Source organism: Carcharodon carcharias, chromosome X (assembly GCF_017639515.1).
Source record: "Carcharodon carcharias isolate sCarCar2 chromosome X, sCarCar2.pri, whole genome shotgun sequence".
Lineage (NCBI taxonomy): Eukaryota > Metazoa > Chordata > Chondrichthyes > Lamniformes > Lamnidae > Carcharodon > Carcharodon carcharias.
Window position 1 is genome coordinate 18,888,326 of NC_054507.1, and position 17,015 is coordinate 18,905,340.

General features: G+C 41.8%; 1 protein-coding gene across 2 annotated transcripts; it reads left to right on the forward strand.

Annotated features, from left to right (window-relative positions):
• Window positions 1–283: 283 nt before the first annotated feature.
• Window positions 284–15,276, forward strand: LOC121273227 (keratin, type II cytoskeletal 8-like). Of its 2 annotated transcripts, XR_005941962.1 has the most exons (10): window positions 284–645; window positions 891–1,099; window positions 3,917–3,977; window positions 4,066–4,161; window positions 5,193–5,357; window positions 9,388–9,513; window positions 11,628–11,848; window positions 12,191–12,230; window positions 13,472–13,524; window positions 14,497–14,540. XR_005941962.1 is itself a non-coding variant. In XM_041180243.1 (9 exons), exons 1-9 carry the CDS (start codon window positions 373–375, stop codon window positions 14,646–14,648), a joined length of 1,356 nt encoding a protein of 451 aa, XP_041036177.1. In that variant the 5' UTR covers window positions 284–372; the 3' UTR covers window positions 14,649–15,276. The 2 variants fall into 2 exon arrangements, 1 of the variants encoding a protein (XP_041036177.1); XM_041180243.1 differs by lacking the exon at window positions 12,191–12,230 and having other exon boundaries at window positions 14,497–15,276.
• Window positions 15,277–17,015: the final 1,739 nt, after the last annotated feature.

Genomic DNA, 17,015 nt, shown 5'->3' on the forward strand with positions numbered 1-17,015 from the left:
CAATTTCTACCCTTTTGAATGATGCTCTGCCCCACTGGGTTGAATATATCAAATATTTTTTCAAAATAAATCAATTGATACATTATGAAAGGTAACTTGTTCCCACTAGAGATTTGAATGGCAAGCATTTCTAATTCTAAGAATAGAATGTATCCATTAAATATTAGGCCAAGCCTCCAGAATGTTGGTGGCATAACCACATTCCACACAACTCCTCATAGAATGTATCTTCCTGACAAACATGCAATACAACTTTTGGAATGTTATCCTTTATAAAGGACGCGCAGACTTGCAAATCTCAACCAGATCTGGCAAACTTTGATTCTGAAGGGTTCCAGCTGACTTCCAGCATTGCTTTCAGAAAAAGCCAAAATGCATTCAATGAAGAAAACTGAATACTCTAGTAGCAGTGGAAGCAGCTCCTTTGGCCAGATGAGCAGCAGCGAAATAGGAAGCCATGTGAAAAAGAGCACAGTTACAACTGTGAAGAGCACTGAGCAAGTCAGTTCTCCATCTTACCGAACCACCATCCACACCTCCACTGCTCTCAGCCAGGAGGTCGACCCTCTCTTACAGGTGATTCGACGAGAAGAGAAAGACCAGCTCAAGACACTCAATAACCGCTTTGCAGGCTTTATCAACAAGGTAACTGAATAAAATAGCTTTTCTGTCAGTACTGCCTGAGAGTTATTTTGGACTTCTTCCCCACATTTAAAAAAAGATTGATGCTTTTCATTGGGAAGTGTCTGCTATTTGTATTTGTCTACTTTGAATCTGATAAGTACATAGAATTGTTTCTTCTGCTTGTGTTAACATTGCTTTGGGATTCTGTTTGTTCTCTTCACCAACCCTCCCCCCCACCACCACCTCCACCCCTTGATCCCTTCCAGGTTCGTCACCTTGAGCAACAAAACAAAATTTTGGAGACCAAATGGTCCCTCTTGCAGCAACAGGGACATTACAGTTCCAGCAATGAGGAACTGTACAAGGCATACATCAATGCCCTCTCCAGACAGCTGGAAAGCTTTAAACAGGACAAGATGCGGCTGGATAGTGAACTGCAGCAAATGCATGGCACAGTGACTGGGCTCAAAATGCAGTATGTATCAAATCAACTTCTGTTACTTCTACGCTCTTAGTAAACAGCTGATGTAAACCCTAGCGTCAAAAAAGTTTACAGAAGGAGGCCAGCTGGCCCATTGTGTTCATGCTGGCTCTTTACTCACGCAATCCTTTTATCTCTATCTCTCTTCACAGCACTGTATCTTCCCCTGCTTTCAATGTTTATTCCACTTTTCCCTTAACAGATATAATGGTCTCTCCTTAACTACCCACTTGGCAAAGCATTCCCTGTTCAAAAAATTCTCTGCATAAAGGAATTAAAGAAGGGATGCTCTGCCTGCAACTTTTCTCCTTCCTAAGCACTATGGTCCTGAGGCCAACTGCACAGCATTACCTGAGGTCTGTGCAGACCAAGGAGTGGATTTGGACTCTCCAGTGAGCACAGCTCAATTCACTTCACTAGAGTCTGCTCTTGTTTGAATGGCAGGTACAACTTGATGTTTGCATTGAAATGAAGGGGCACTGTCTAGATAGCAAACTATGCAGTGTAAGCTCAAATACGCTTAGGCAACTGGTGGGAGCTCATCTCTCAGTTGTTGTCTCATATCACTTGGACACCAAACCTGCCACAAACCTGCAACCTGATACAAAAATCAAATTTAGAAAGCTTAGTTCCTAACATTAGCACATATCTCCTACCCACCCTCTTTTAATACTACAATTGAGCTGGCTTTGTTGAGAGGTGAGTAGGAGCAGTATTCTAACTCGGTGTTGCAGCTACAAGTCTAACAGCAGAACCTGCACTCACACCCGTAAAAACATCAAATCATATTAAAATTTGGCTTCCTCCACTTCTTCAAACAATTGTTCCTGTTGAGAAATATTTGCTGGAAAATAATTGATCAATATAAAGTGTGAAATTTTCTTCTATACTGCGATACCTACGGCACAGGCATTGCACTGTTTGCAATTTGAAGTTGAGAGGCAGCAAGAATGCATATTGCTCGAACAGAAAAGCTTTTGACATGCACACCTCTTCCTCCCATTGTCTTCTGAAAGAGAAGCAAGTATATGTTGTGATTTATCCCCACCCTTGTTAGTTTAACTGCTAGGCTAAATGCTTCTGAATGTTTTTTAACTGTGGTGAACATTAATTTTTACACGGATTGCCATATTTAAATAAGGACACTTTACCTGTGCAGCCTTTCAGAAGCACTGAAACATCCCTGAGGGAGCTGTGGTACAGAGCTGTATAACAATTGTAAAAATCTATTAGCATCTTTAAGTTCCGCCATACTTAGCAGATGCAGGGAGTGACAAATATTGCTCGAACATCCATAAGAGCATAACTATTTACTTATTAAAGACAAACCTTTCTACTCCTCCCAATCTCAGGAAATTCTCATACACTCTCACTGCTGATAGTTTAATTCACAAAGGAAATAGTTATTTAATATATGTTTTTCACTGAGTGTCAGGCATGGCTTCATTCTCTTGCCTCTGAGTCAGAAGGGTGTGGTTCAAAGCTGAAAGCAAAGAACTGCGGGTGCTGGAAATCCAAAACAAAAGCAAAAGCCGAAATACCTGGAAATACTCAGGCGGGTCTGGCAGCATCGGCGGAGAAGAGCACAGTTAACGTTTCAAGTCCTCATGACCCTTCAACAGAACTAAGTAAAAACAGGAAAGGGGTGAGCTTATATTTCACCCCTTTCCGATTTCTACTTAGTTCTGTTGAAGGGTCATGAGGACTCGAAACGTCAACTGTGCTCTTTTCCACCGATGCTGCCAGACCTGCTGAGTTTTTCTAGATATTTCTGTTTTTGTTGTGGGTGTGGTTCAAACTCCAGTCCAACAACTTGAGCACACCACCTCACCTTGCACTTCAATGTTAAGGGAATGCTGCACTGTCAGAGTTAAGACATTAAACCAAATGCCCACCTTACCTCTCAGATGGATTAAAAGATCCCTAGATACTATCCAGCCTGAAAAGGGGGCATCATATGAAGCTATACTTCATATGATAGTAAATGGTAAGGAAAAGGTAAGTCCAGAAAATTAATTAATTTATGTTAAGTTAGGAGAGTAGGACAAGAGGACATAGATTCAAGATAGTAAAAGGTAAATTTAGAACTGATAACAGGAAATTCTTCTTTGCACAATAAGTGATCAGCACTTTAATGAAACCCCAGGGGCTGTACTTGCATGAGTTGATGACAAGTGCTATTATCAGAAGCCAATGTACTGACAGCTCAGGACATGGTTGATTAATGCCATAAAGTCCCAGATTATTCCTGTCTGTGGAGAGCTTATTTCCTAGATTTTCTGAGGAGACCAATCCCCACCAAAGTGTGGCAGCACAGATCTTCTGTCCATCCAACTGCCATAGTTTTGCTGGTCAGCTGGATTTTAAGAATTGAGGTGACATACAAACATAGAAAGGTTTACAGCACAAAAGGAGGCCATTCAGCCTGAAGCATTGGAATCACTTGGTTTGTACATTCTAGAATCAGATATCACTGGACATCTCCCATTCTTCCTGACTGAATGATTTACCTGCACTTCACCATTTCCTACTTTAACTCATTCTTTAGGACTTCAAAAACAGTGTAACTTCTTCCTTCCCTAAGTCTTCTTTACCTGATCCAAAGGCAAGCTTGTAAAATCAAAGGTTCATATCATCTAACCACTGCATCCTAACATTTTTTCTTCTCTCTTACAATCTTGGTGTTTCTTGTTCCTTGACACAAATGATTAAAGAATTATATCTCCAGTCTGATGAGTATAAATATATTATCATGGTATGAGTAATGTTCACACATATTTAGGATAATTAATGTTCCTTTTTCTTAAAAAGATATGAAGATGAGCTGAATAATCGTGCAGGAATGGAAAATGATTTTGTTACCTTGAAGAAGGTATGTTTTTCACTGCATTTTGATATTGAACAATTGTCCCTTACCCTTCCACAATATTATGGAGGATAAACTGTCTGTTCTTATTTAGACTGTTGATGATGCATACCTGACGAAACATCAACTTGGGGATAAACTGGATGGATTTGTTAGCGAACTTGACTTCCTGAGACAAGTCTATGATGAGGTAAATTGATATTAGAAAATTTGGCTGGCATAATCTAACAGAATGGTCTTAAAGTATAGTCAAAAGCTATGTGGGGCTTCTGAAGTGAGGCCCTCCTCATCAAGTCACTAAAAATGTTTTTTCCAAAAGTCTTTCAACCATATGCTTTTCCTTCTTACCAGCAAAACTATCCAGGGCTTGAAATAAGATTGCTAACATGTTAAAATGATTAAATTTTCTTACATCTCGATTAATGTCTTTACTTGGATGCCTCAGTCTCTTTCAACAGTCTAGGCTGAAATAGTTTCCCCAGAACCATCACAGTTATGCCCAAAATATGTCTTAGCATGCACAATATGAAAATGCAAGGTGGAGCAGTTTGATTCTTTCAGGGCAACAGTTGAAAGCATATTTTTCCTGAGGTATTTATGACACTAAACCAACTGGGAGATGAATCTTAGCAGTTTTTCTTCAGAGGAAGTCTCACAGGAAAACTACCATCCTGCACCATTCTTTTTTGCTTCAGAGAGATGACAGAGAAAGAGAAATGAGGCAGGGTCATTCGAATTTTACTCCGCCTATACTGAGAATCCAAAAAGTGATTGTTGATAGAAAGATTTATTTATCCAGCTACAGTGGGTATGGATGCAATCATTTAGTTATTTCCCTAAAAAGCAATCAAAAAACGCTTGCTTCACTGTCTCTGGGCAGACATCTCAGATGTTTCTTTCCAAGTTCTTTCACTGAAGCTGTGCATTGCTCCCAGCTTTGCACACCCTACCTTTCTCCTACACAGTGTTTGCCTTCGTGAAATGACTCTGGAATCAAGAATGGAAACCTTGGCATGGACACATTGCCCCTGATCATAGTGGAGGGCCCCACTTTGAGTCAAGCTGATATCAGTCCAATTAGAAAATAGGGCTTAAACCTGGGATCTTGGGCTCAGACATGTGCTCGCGCTGATTACTGAATATCGTTCTTATTTTGGTTTGCTTCTTATTTTCAATTTCGTCATTCCTAATCAATATATTTTCCTTTCAACAATATATAAGGATATCCGTGAACTGCAAGCACAAGTCAAGGATGTTGCTGTCACTGTTGAACTTGATAATACCCGTGAGTTGGACCTTAATGAACTCGTCGCTAACATGAAAGAACAATATGAGATTTTAGCAGCCAAGGGTCGTGATGAAGCTCAGGCTGAGTACAGAACCAAGGTAAAAAAAATTGAGGTAAAATCCTGGCCTTTCGCCTCTAGTGCCTGAGTTCAGTACTCCACAGACTGATGGGGTGAAAGCCTTTTCTGTCCATTGTTAGGGCATTTGGCAACAAATTGGCATTCAGACTCAGAGAGGGGCTCACTGTTTTAGGAAATGGGAAAGTGTCAACTGATCCAGTAGGCACTGCTCTTCTGAGTTTGAGGCTGAGGGACGTTATTGGGATCGGGTAGAAGGAGCTTTTACTCTCCATTTAACTGCACAACACGTAACTCTAACTTGTACCAGACCATGGTAATGCAGATAATCTGATGGCAGGCACTTAACAGGCTGGCACTGGGTCCCTGGAAATTTGGATGTGGAGGCTTGAAGTGTACAATTTGCCCAAGATAACCCAAGTTAGGGACGGTGAGCTGAAAGTGGACCTTCTATTAAATTAGGCAACCACCCCATATTATAGCTGGAATGTCTGAGCTGCACTATGGCCTGTTTGGGACAGTTATGGAAAAGAGACCATATTAAAGAAAAACTCCTAACCATTACCTGCCTGCTGCTTTTACTGGAAGCCAGTGCTGAAGTGCCACTGTGCCACACTTTCCTAGCCCCAGTGCTGGAAATTAGCCTGGCACACAGTGCCTGCTGACGTCTGATGATCTGACCCTCTGACTCCCTGCACCAGGAAAATGCTACAAGTGAGCTGACCTTAGGTTGTCTGGTGAGACTAGCTCACTTTGGCATAGACAAATGTTGCACTTGGATCAGCAATGAGCCAGGGTCAGAGAATCATGCCCAAACTCTAATCCATGCTCACATCTGCTTATGGACCCTCATGAAATTATCCCTCGTAAGTTTGGCTTTACATTACTCCTCAAAAAATTCCTTGTGCTTATTCACCACCCTCAGGTGGTAGGAGATTGTGGCAGCATAAATGGCACTTGGCCTGTTTCATATTTCAGATTCTCATAATGTGGGTGTCACTGGCTAGGCCAACATTTGTTGCCCATCCATAATTGCCCTTTAGAAGGTGGTGAGCTGCCTTCTTGAACTGCTGCAGTCCCTGTGGTACAGGAACAGCCAGAGTGCCATTAGGAAGGGAGTTCCAAGATTTGACCCAGCGACAGTGAAGGAACGGCGATGTAGTTCTAAGTCAGGATGGTGTGTGAGTTGGAGGAAAACTTGCCAGTGGTGGTGATCCTAGATGCCTGCTACCCTTCTAGACAGTAGAGGTTACATATGAACACATGAACTGGGAGCAGGAGTAGACCACTCGTCCCTTCAAGACTGCTCCGCCATTCAGTAACATCATGGCTGATCTGATTGTAACCTTTTGCCTACCCCTGATAACCTTTCACCCCCTTGTTAATTAGGGATCTAATTAACTCTAATTAGCTCTGCCTAAAAAATATTCAAAGACCCTGCTTCCTCTGCCTTTTGAGGAAGAGAGTTCCAAAGACATACGACCCACAGAGAAAAAAATTCTCCTCATCTCTGTCTTGAATGAGCGACCCCTTATTTTTAAACAGTGACCCCTAGTTCTGGATTCTCCTGCAAGATGAAACATCCTCTCCACATCCACCCTCTCAAGACTCCTCAGGATCTTAAAGGTTTCAATCAAGTAGCCTCTTACTCTTCTAAACTCCAGTGGATACAAGACTAACCTGTCCAAACTTTCCTCATAAGACAACCCACCCATTCCAGGTATTAGCCTAGTAAACCTTCTCTGAACTGCTTCTAATGCATTTACACCCTTCCTTAAATAAGGAGACCAGTACTATACAAAGTACCCCACATGTGGTCTCACCAATGCCCTGTACAACTGAAACATAACCTCCCTAGTGTTATATTCAATTCCCCTCACAATAAATTATAACATTTTTTTACCTTTCCTAACTACTTGTTGTACCTGCATACTAGTCTTTTGTGATTCATGCACTAGGACACCCAGATCCCTCTAAATCTCAGAGCTCTGCAATCTCTCACCATTTAGATAATATGCTTCTTTTTTATTCTTCCTGCCAAAATGGACAATTTCATATTTGCCCACATTATACTACATTTGCCAGGTCTTTGTCCATTCACTTAACCTATCTGTGTCACTATGCAGCCTCCTGATGTCCTCTTCACAACTTACTTTCCTATCTAACTTTGTGTCATCAGCAAATTTAGTAGCCATTCCTTTGGTCCTTTCATCCAAGTCATTTAAATAAATTGTAAAAAGTTGAGGCCCCAGCACTGATCCCTGTGGCACACTGCTTGTTACATCCTGCCAACCAGAAAAGGATGACTACCTTCTGTTTCCTGTTAGCTAGCCAATCTTCTATCCATGCCAATATAATACCCCTATACCACAAACTTTTATTTTCTGCAATAACTTTTGAAGTGGCACCTTATCAAATGCCTTCTGGAAATCAGGTACGGTACATCCACTGGTTCCCCTTTATCCACAGCACATGTGACTCCTTCAAAGAGCTCCAATAAATTGGTTAAACATGATTTCCCTTTTACAAAACCCTGTTGACTCTGCCTGATTACCTTGAATTTTTCAAAGTGCCCTGCTATAACATCTTTAATAATAGCTTCTAACAGGTTCCCTATGACAGATGTTAAGCTAAGTGGCCTGTAGTTTCCTGTTTTCCGTCTCCCTCCCTTTTTGAATAAAGGAGTTACATTAGCTCTTGGAAAAACTCAGCAGGTCTGGCAGCATCGGCGGAGAAGAAAAGAGTTGACGTTTCGAGTCCTCATGACCCTTCGACAGAACTTGATTTCGAGTCCAAGAAAGAGTTGAAATATAAGCTGGTTTAAGGTGTGTGTGTGGGGGGGCGGAGAGATAGAGAGACAGAGAGGTGGAGGGGGGGGGGGTGTGGTTGTAGGGACAAACAAGCAGTGATAGAAGCAGATCATCAAAAGATGTCAACGACTGCCAGACCTGCTGAGTTTTTCCAGGTAATTCTGTTTTTGTTTTGGATTTCCAGCATCCGCAGTTTTTTTGTTTTTATACATTAGCTCTTTTCCAATCTAATGGAACCTTCCCCGAATCCAGGGAATTTTGGAAAATTGAAACCAATGTATTAACCATCTCACTAGTCACTTCTTTCAAGACCCTAGAATGAAATCCATCAGGACCCGGGGATTTGTCAGCCCACAGCTCCAACAATTTGTTCAGTACCACTTCTCTGGTGATTGTAATCTTCCTGAGTTCCTCCCTCCCTTCCAATTCCTGATTTACAACTATTTCTGGGATGTTACTCGGACCCTCTATAGAGATGCAAAATACCTGTTCAATTCATCTGCCATCTCCTTATTTTCCATTATTAGTTCCCCAGACGCACTTTCAAAGGACCAACAACTCATTTTGTTGACGTTTTTCTTATTTAAATATCTATAGAAACTCTTACTATCTGTTTTTATATTTCCAGCTAGCTTTCTCTTATGCCCTCCTTATTAATCTTTTTGTCATTCTTTGCTGTTCTTTATATTCTGTCCAATCTTCTGACCTGCCACCGATCTTAGCACAATTATATTCTTTTTCTTTAAGTTTGACACTGTCTTTAACTTTTTTCGTTAACCACGGATGGTGGGTTCTTACCTTGGAAGTTTTCTTTCACGTTGGACTGTATCTATTCTGTCTATTCTGAAATATCTCTTTAAAAGTCTGCCACTGCATCCCTATGGACATATCCCTTAACCTCATTTGCCAGTTCAGTCTAGCTAGCTCTGCTTTCATGGCTTCATAATTGCCCTTATTTAAGTTTAAGATACTAGTCCTGGACCCACTCTTTTCTCCCTCAAACTGAATATAAAATTCAATCATATTATGATTGCTGCTACCTAGGGGTGTCTTCACCATGAGATTATCAATTAATCCCATCTTGTTACACAGTACCAGGTCTAGTACAGCCTGCTCTCTGGGTTTGGAAGGTGTTGTCAAATTTGGGCCTGTTAGAAGTAACAAAACTGACGGGCCAAGCAGTCTTTTCTAATTCCCTGTTTTCTTCTGTTATTACATTCTTTGATATTTCTTTTGTTTCAGTTCAATCAACTGTCTCAGTCTACTGGAAAATATGATGATGATCTGCGTCTTATGAAAAATGACATTACAGAAACAAGCAGGAGAATCGCAAAGATGAACTCTGAAATAGATTCCCTTAAGGGTCAAGTAAGTATGCTGGTACCGATTCCAACTAAACGCCTGTTGCTCCTTTTCCAATTGTTTTCCTTCCTGTCCAGAGGGCCATACTTCTTTTATGATGGCACAGGCTGCAAGCACCCTCTGGTACCTTGGCCTAGTGGTCATCTATCTCCTTCACTGATTGTGCTGGAAATGTATTCAACTAAAGAGTGTTGTCCAAGGCCAATTCTGTCCACAAACATGCACATTTCCAGTGTGGGTCACTATATCAGGAGATTCTCTCCCTCTGTACTAGAATAATTGTGGGCAGGTGCCTGCTGGAGCCCCAGAAATGGGGTGAGACCCAGTAACACTGCCTTTCTGAGCTGATGGTAATTTCTGTGGGGGTTGGAGGGGGCCAGAAGTTCCACCTGTCCCTTGGAAGTCTGGCATCATAAGATGTAGCCAGTAGAATGGCATCAAATTCCCCACTGCTCCCTCCTCTTCTGCCCTATGAAGCCAGGGTACAGTGTGGAGTTACAATAGAAATAGGGTGCAGAGGGTTTTCCAAGATGAGGATTGACCCTCTGCTGAATTAGGTCACTAACTCCTTTTGTCTGCTGCTTTTTTTGGCCTCTCCTGGTATCTTTGACAAAACATCACTTAATTGGTGCTGCATTTTTGCTTTGTCCCTCCCATCTCGCACCTCCCCAACACCCCTGAACCCTCCCACCAATGGGCACCAGGGTGCCATCATAAGCAATATACTGCAGATGCCAGAAATCTGAAATCAGAACAAAAAATGCTGGAAACACCCAGCAGGTCAGGCAGCATCTGTGGCGAGAGAAACAAGAGTTAAGAGAGTGACCTTTTGTCATAACTGGAAAATATTGCATCGTTGTCTGGACATTTCTGCAATACTAATTAATCTTCCATGCTCATAGTATTCAGGTAATTGGACCAAGGCATGCAAGAGTAATTCTGCAGTCCCCATTTTATACTCAAGCAATATTATTTGTCTATATAATAATTATACTTTTATTTGAGATTATTTATTGTTAAAACATAAAACCTAGGGCAATTTAAGAAGCAGAAAAGTAGAATTGGCTGTTTTACAATACAGGGAGAGGCCACTGTTGGGAGGCTGTATTCAGAGACTATAATCCAGCAGCATATTATCAATGTGGACATAGGAATTTACAATGTGAAAAGTTAATATAACAGTGCAACTATAGGAAATGAGGCTGACATGCACGCTGACACCAGAAGTGACTATGGGTCTTAAATAATGAATTCTCCTGTTACAGGTCAAAAAGGTGGCAAGATCATCGTTGTCCTTGTTAATACTGAATCATGGTGCAATTTCCAGGCTCATCAGTGCAACTTAATTATTATTAATTGATACATGTTTGCTCATAGCTGAACCATTTGTGAGCATGCCCATATGGCCCCCTCTTGCTTATTATTTATAGCAGGCAGCAATGAGCAAGTATGTCACTGGTTCAGAGCAGGTGTGCTGGCAAATTCAACACTCAGTTACACAAAGACCATTAATTCAACTACCCACACTTTTCATGATAATTCCTCTGCCCAGCCTACTGCTTCCTGGGCACACAGAAGATGCTTTATCACAGGTACTGGAGGCTACTCCATATGAGCTCAGATCATAGAACCCATTACAGTTGAGCCTGATTTTGCCTGCACTGAGGGTGAAGAATTACTCTTGGTTGCTCTGTCTAGTAGTATTATAAGTGCATTTGTGAAGATTTATCCGTTCACCACTCTGAGATCTCAATAAACATGGAATAAAGGAAATCTTCTGAATGCCTTCACACATGGTGACCAGAACAATCTTTAAATAGCTGATTTACCCACAAGATCACTGGATAGCGTGAAAACAAAGCTGACTATTCGGCCCTAACTGAGGAAATTTGAGGGCATCTATACTCTCGCCATCACTGCCCAGTTGAAATCAAGTAACTCAGCACACAGACCAGGGATCAGATCTTGAACCTTTGGTTTTTTTAAGCAGTAAAAAATTATTAAAAACAGTATGTTTCACTTATGCATTTTTCTGCAACAAATTAAACAGTTTAAGAGGAACTATTGTTAATTGAAAACGTAATTTTCTTTGCTAACATTTCATTTTTCCAACAATTTAGCGCATTGGGTTGGAAGCAGCAATCACTGAAGCAGAAGAACGTGGAGACATAAGTGTGAAAAACATCAGGGCTAAGATTGCTGGACTGGAGGACAGCATATTCAAAGCGAAGCAGGACATAGCCCGAAAATTGCGGGAATACCAGGACCTTTTGAACGTCAAGATGGGCCTAGATTTTGAAATTGCCACCTACAGGAAAATGCTGGAGGGAGAAGAGATCAGGTACAGGACATTTGGGGAATAGCAAGTTGAAGTGAAGATTGTTTTAAAAAAAAAGTTTCACCATAAGAAAACTGTGTATAACCAAATTGTAAATGTGTTTATAAAGTATATATTTATTATTTAGTTGCAGATGGCATACTGACAAAATGCACCCAAACAGCAATTTTTTAAATATATCATATTACTTTAAGGATTCATTAAATTCTTCATATAATTGTAGGAAGTTTTGGGGGCAAACTCAGATCTCCAAAAACTGTGAATAGTGCACATTCCAAAACTACCTTGATCGCAGCTCGTCACTATCTTTTGCATTCTTTTTTATCTAAGTTATTTGAATTTCAGATATTGGCCCTAAAATGAAACCTGGGTGTAAAGCTATGAGGTAACACCATACACACAGTGTTTTATCTGCTGCATTATCTGGTAGGTCTTTATTACAATTCAATGCAGACATTTAGAGGATGGCAAGCACTGCCACTTCATGATTTCCCTAACTAGCTTGCTAGAGTTGCATCAAATCCAGATATTTCAGTTCCACGGCAAAAAAGCAGCAGGGGGCTGTGAAGGAATAGAGATGCAGAGAATGCACTGATGCTACTTTGAAATAGTACGCAGGCTCTGATCTTATCCACCTGCAGGACAGGTCACTAGAGAGATTCTCTATGTTACCGTGACCCAATGAGATAAGAGGCCACTTGCAAGCAAAAAATGGCACAGGTCATAATCTCACTTGCCTTATGGATCTACTTTCTACCCAGAGGGCTGTGAATGCTCAGTTCTTGAGTGTGATTCAAGACAGGGAGGGTTAGATTTTTTGATACTAAGGGATACCAAAGGATATGGGGGATATGGTGGGAAAGTGGAGTTGAGGTAGAAGATCAGCCGTGGGCATATTGAATAGTGGAACAGGCTTGAGGGACTTACTCTTGCTCCTATTTCTTATGTTCTTATATTCTTCTGTGCCTATACCAGTAGATTGGGGACAGAGGAATAGTTAAATTGGCAGATACACCCAGTCAAACGAACTTCACACATTAAACCTCATGAGCTGAGGCACCTTTAGAAGCAGGATATATTCAGAACAATTCACCAAGGCTCCTTAGACAGCACCTTCCAAACCCATGACCTCTGCCATCTAGAAGGACAAGGGCAGCAGACACATGGGAACACCACCACCTAGAAGTTCCCCTCCAAGCTACTTACCATCCTGACTTGGAAATATATCACCGTTCCTTCACTGTCACTGGGTCAAAATCCTGGAATCCCCTTTCTAAAAGCACTGTGGGTGTACCTACACCACAGGGACTGCAGCAGTTCGAGAAGGAAGCTCACCACCACCTTCTCAAGGGCAACTAGGGATGGGCAATAAATGCTGGCCCAGCCAACGAAGCCCACATCCCATGAATGAATTAAAAAAAAGCAGCATTCTTTTCATCTTGTAGAATCAGTTTGCAAAGCAGAAATATATTGAGTCTATGGGTTTAAGAAATCCACTTTGGGTGGCAGTCAGGAGATTCTTATCTGACAAAAATTTTGTGTGATTGCATTTCTTCATCAAACAAGTTTGAATACAAGAATATTTTTCAGGCCCTATTTATTTATATCATAAATATTAACTTGCAGGCTTAGTCAGCAGCAGAAGGCAATTCTTCATGTTAACCCCACACCAACGTTTGGTAAGTTGTTCAATCATATGTTAGAATTTAGCTCATTCAATTCTTTAATTAAATCAAGTCAAACCTGGTATAGTACTGAGCCAAACAAGTTCGAAGGGTGACCAATTATCCTGTATTTTAAGGGATTGACCCTTATTTTGACTGTTTGCCCTGTGTCCCTTAAGGGATATCTTTTGCCCCATATTTCAAGGACAGTCTGTGGGAGGCTGAGCCTGGGAGTCTGCCTTTGTTCATATGGTCACCAATAACCCTCTTCCAAACCTCCCTCCTCTGCTACCACAGACCCCAGTATCACTCCCTCTCTTCTGGTCACCAGCATCCCACCCTCCCCACAACATCCCACGGTCGAAGCACCTTTCATGACCACAGGACCTCCCGAAGTGCTTTATGGCTAATGAAGACCTTTGGAGTGTAGCCACTGTTGTAGGGTAGGAAATGTGGCTGCCAATTTGGGCACAGCGAGACCTCACAAGCAGCAATGTGAGGATGATCAGATAATCTGTTTTAGTGATGTTTACTGGGGGATAAATATTGGCCAGGGTCATCATATCAAAGGGGCACCAATAATAATTGCCCCGGAGTGGCAACTTGGGATAGAAGATCCCATTTTGGTCAGCTCCCAATCTGAATGGTGTCGAACAGGCAGGTGCTGAGCGGAGGCTATGGTCTCCAGCTAGACTGTGTGGAGTGGGAGGAAAAATCAAAGGAGGGCAAAACCTTGGTTAACCCCAGTGTCCCCTGACGGTTGTCTATAGGAGGCATTGCCAAGATTCTGGGAATGCATCATCTTTTCAGCTATAAGTGTTAGACTAGGTGGACAAAGTAAAAGGGGAATTCATGTACAAAAGACAGAAAAGTAGCTGGACCCGAATACCTTCATAAAAGTGAAGCAAAAATAAGTTTTTATTTCACTTCCAAGATAGACTTCTGCATGTACAATCCTTTTTGCTTTATTTCCTGTCGGCCATGCAGGTTCTCGTTCCTCATACACCAGAAGTTACTCAGCTGAACATCAGGACTCCTTAGTGAATGGAGGCGTTGTCCAGGATGCCTCCAGGAGTCCGGTCACAAAGAAGGCTGTCATGGTCAAGACTGTTCAGTCGAGTCATAGAAATGTGCACTAAAAGAAGTCTGACAACTAACAGCTGCGGACAAAGGTCTGATGCCATCTCATTGCCTCTCACTTTTCTTTTATTTTTGTGTTATTAATCAGGCTAACTCATTCATCTCTCTGTTTAATTACTGTGAGTTACATCTGTGCTTGGAGCCTTCCTGTATTTAATTCTGGATGAATAAATGAATCCCTTGGTAAAACCCTTCCCCAGCACCATGATGCACATAATCAGAGTAATAACGGCCATGAATCACATCAGAAAAATACCGTCAAGGGTTCAAACTAAGCTCTCTGCATAGGACATCAAGAACAAAGAGTCACCAGTTAATTGCATGAGAGGAAGAATGAGAAGCATGATATTAAACATTGACTTCACCACTTGATGAATGTGGGCTTTTAACTCAAGAGAAGCTCTTGTGTCAGTTATACTCACTCTTGCCAACTGTTAATAGTTCATTTGTAATGTTGTGGTTTCGTTTTCTTTGACCTTACATAAAGTTGCAGCTTTGCTGTGTTGTGACGCAACATGGAGAGGTAAAATGTGCCCTCCACGTTTTGTCTATTGCTACCACTGTACCTCTGGAATAATATTTTACTTTTGGCCTTCCTTTTAAACTTAATAAATAGCTTCATTCCAACCATGCTGCCATTTACTGAATCACAACTGCATGCAAGTAAGGACAGGGTGGAACACACTGGAATGGTGCAGTTGAATTTGTGTCTGTGACTTCCACACTTAGCACTGACTTTCCAACCTTGGTCGTACCACAGTGCAAAAGAAATGAGCCCTTCCATCACAGGAAGGGAGGAAAAGAAATGAGTAGCTGCCACATCAGGGCATCACTCCCCCTCATTGCTGGACAATGAGCCGAGAGCAGCTTGACTGTAAACTTGGGGAGCAAGTTGTTCATCAGTTATTTATTTTTGTGAAAATATATATATCGATCTTGCTAGTCAAGGTCCTGTGGCCTAGCTCACAGTTAGTGGGAAACAATCACTTGGTAGTACAGAACTTGAATATTGTTGAAAAGAGAGACATGTTTGCAAAGATTTTCATCTTGCACTCATCAGGACAAAGGCAAGAATGTCAAATTACCAACCAATCAGCACCCTTTCCTCGTGTAGTATAAATTGTGATCCTTTGAAATTTTGCATTCTTGCATTTGTCCTGATGCATGCAAGATGAAAAACTTCGGCGATATGCCTGTCTTTTCAGTAATATGTTAATTAGTGGGAGGAAGTAGTGACCTACCCCCCAAAAAATCACTAGGGCTACAACACAAGCATAAGGGCTGACTCAATTGAGCCAACCGGCGTATCTGATGCCAGGCTGGTGTCATCACATTTACATGTTTTCAGCAAGAAAACATGGGCACAGCTTTGGCACCTGCTAGATGAAGGCTGGTGGCCACACTCAACGTTCCTGAGAATCCCTTGATCTGCCCTCTTCCAAGACCTTCTAAGTCATGATACTGGCCTGGAGACCTTGGTGGGACCCACTTTTGCCGAATGATCCTGGGCACCAGACTGCTGGACAAAAGCGAGGCAGGAGCAACAAGGTGATGGCACAGCTGCCAACTCTGCCATTTGCATTATCATGAGCCATGATGAATTCAGATGGTAGTTCCACACACTTCGTGCCCAACTTCTTCTCTGGGTGGAGACCTAGCAGCTAATTTCCATCTTAAAACTGGGAGGGGAAATCAGGCGGTTTCTCTCACCGGCACCTGACCCACCCGGCCATCTCTGAACAGTAAGTTTAAAATGACCATTTTTGGGTCCTATTTGAATGTCCTCCTCCTCTGCAGCGCTCCAGGACCAATTTCAGCCAGATGTGCAGCTCAGAGAAGGAAATTTGGGACTGGTATGATCTTTGGCAGTATTTGTTGTAACCAGTTAAAAGAGGTCGGCTCCAGAGCAAGAAATAATGTCATTGGATGTGAAAATCTGGCAGCTGATTTGATAATGGCCATTTTATTCTGCTGCCCAAAGTCAAAATTACCCTCAATCCCACAATGTATGTTTGCAACATTCTAATGATATTACACCATCTCCTTCCTACTCTCCCATTCCTACACCCTCTGTCTCTTTCCCTCCTTTCACTTTCCTCTCTTCTCCCTTTCCACTCCCTAGCCCCTCTCCCATTCCCCCAACCTCTAGCCCTCTCCCTTTACTTTTCTATCTGTCTCCCCCACCTTTCCCCTGCCCTCCCATCTGACTCTTTCTCCCTCCCCTTCTTGGTCCAGTTTAATTATTCCCCACCCTCTTATCCTGCTTGATCTAAATGTACTTTGAAAAATTTTGTTCCTGTTTACTCATTCATGGCATTGCTGGTAACACCAACTTTTGTTTATTGCCTATCCCTAATTGCCCTTGA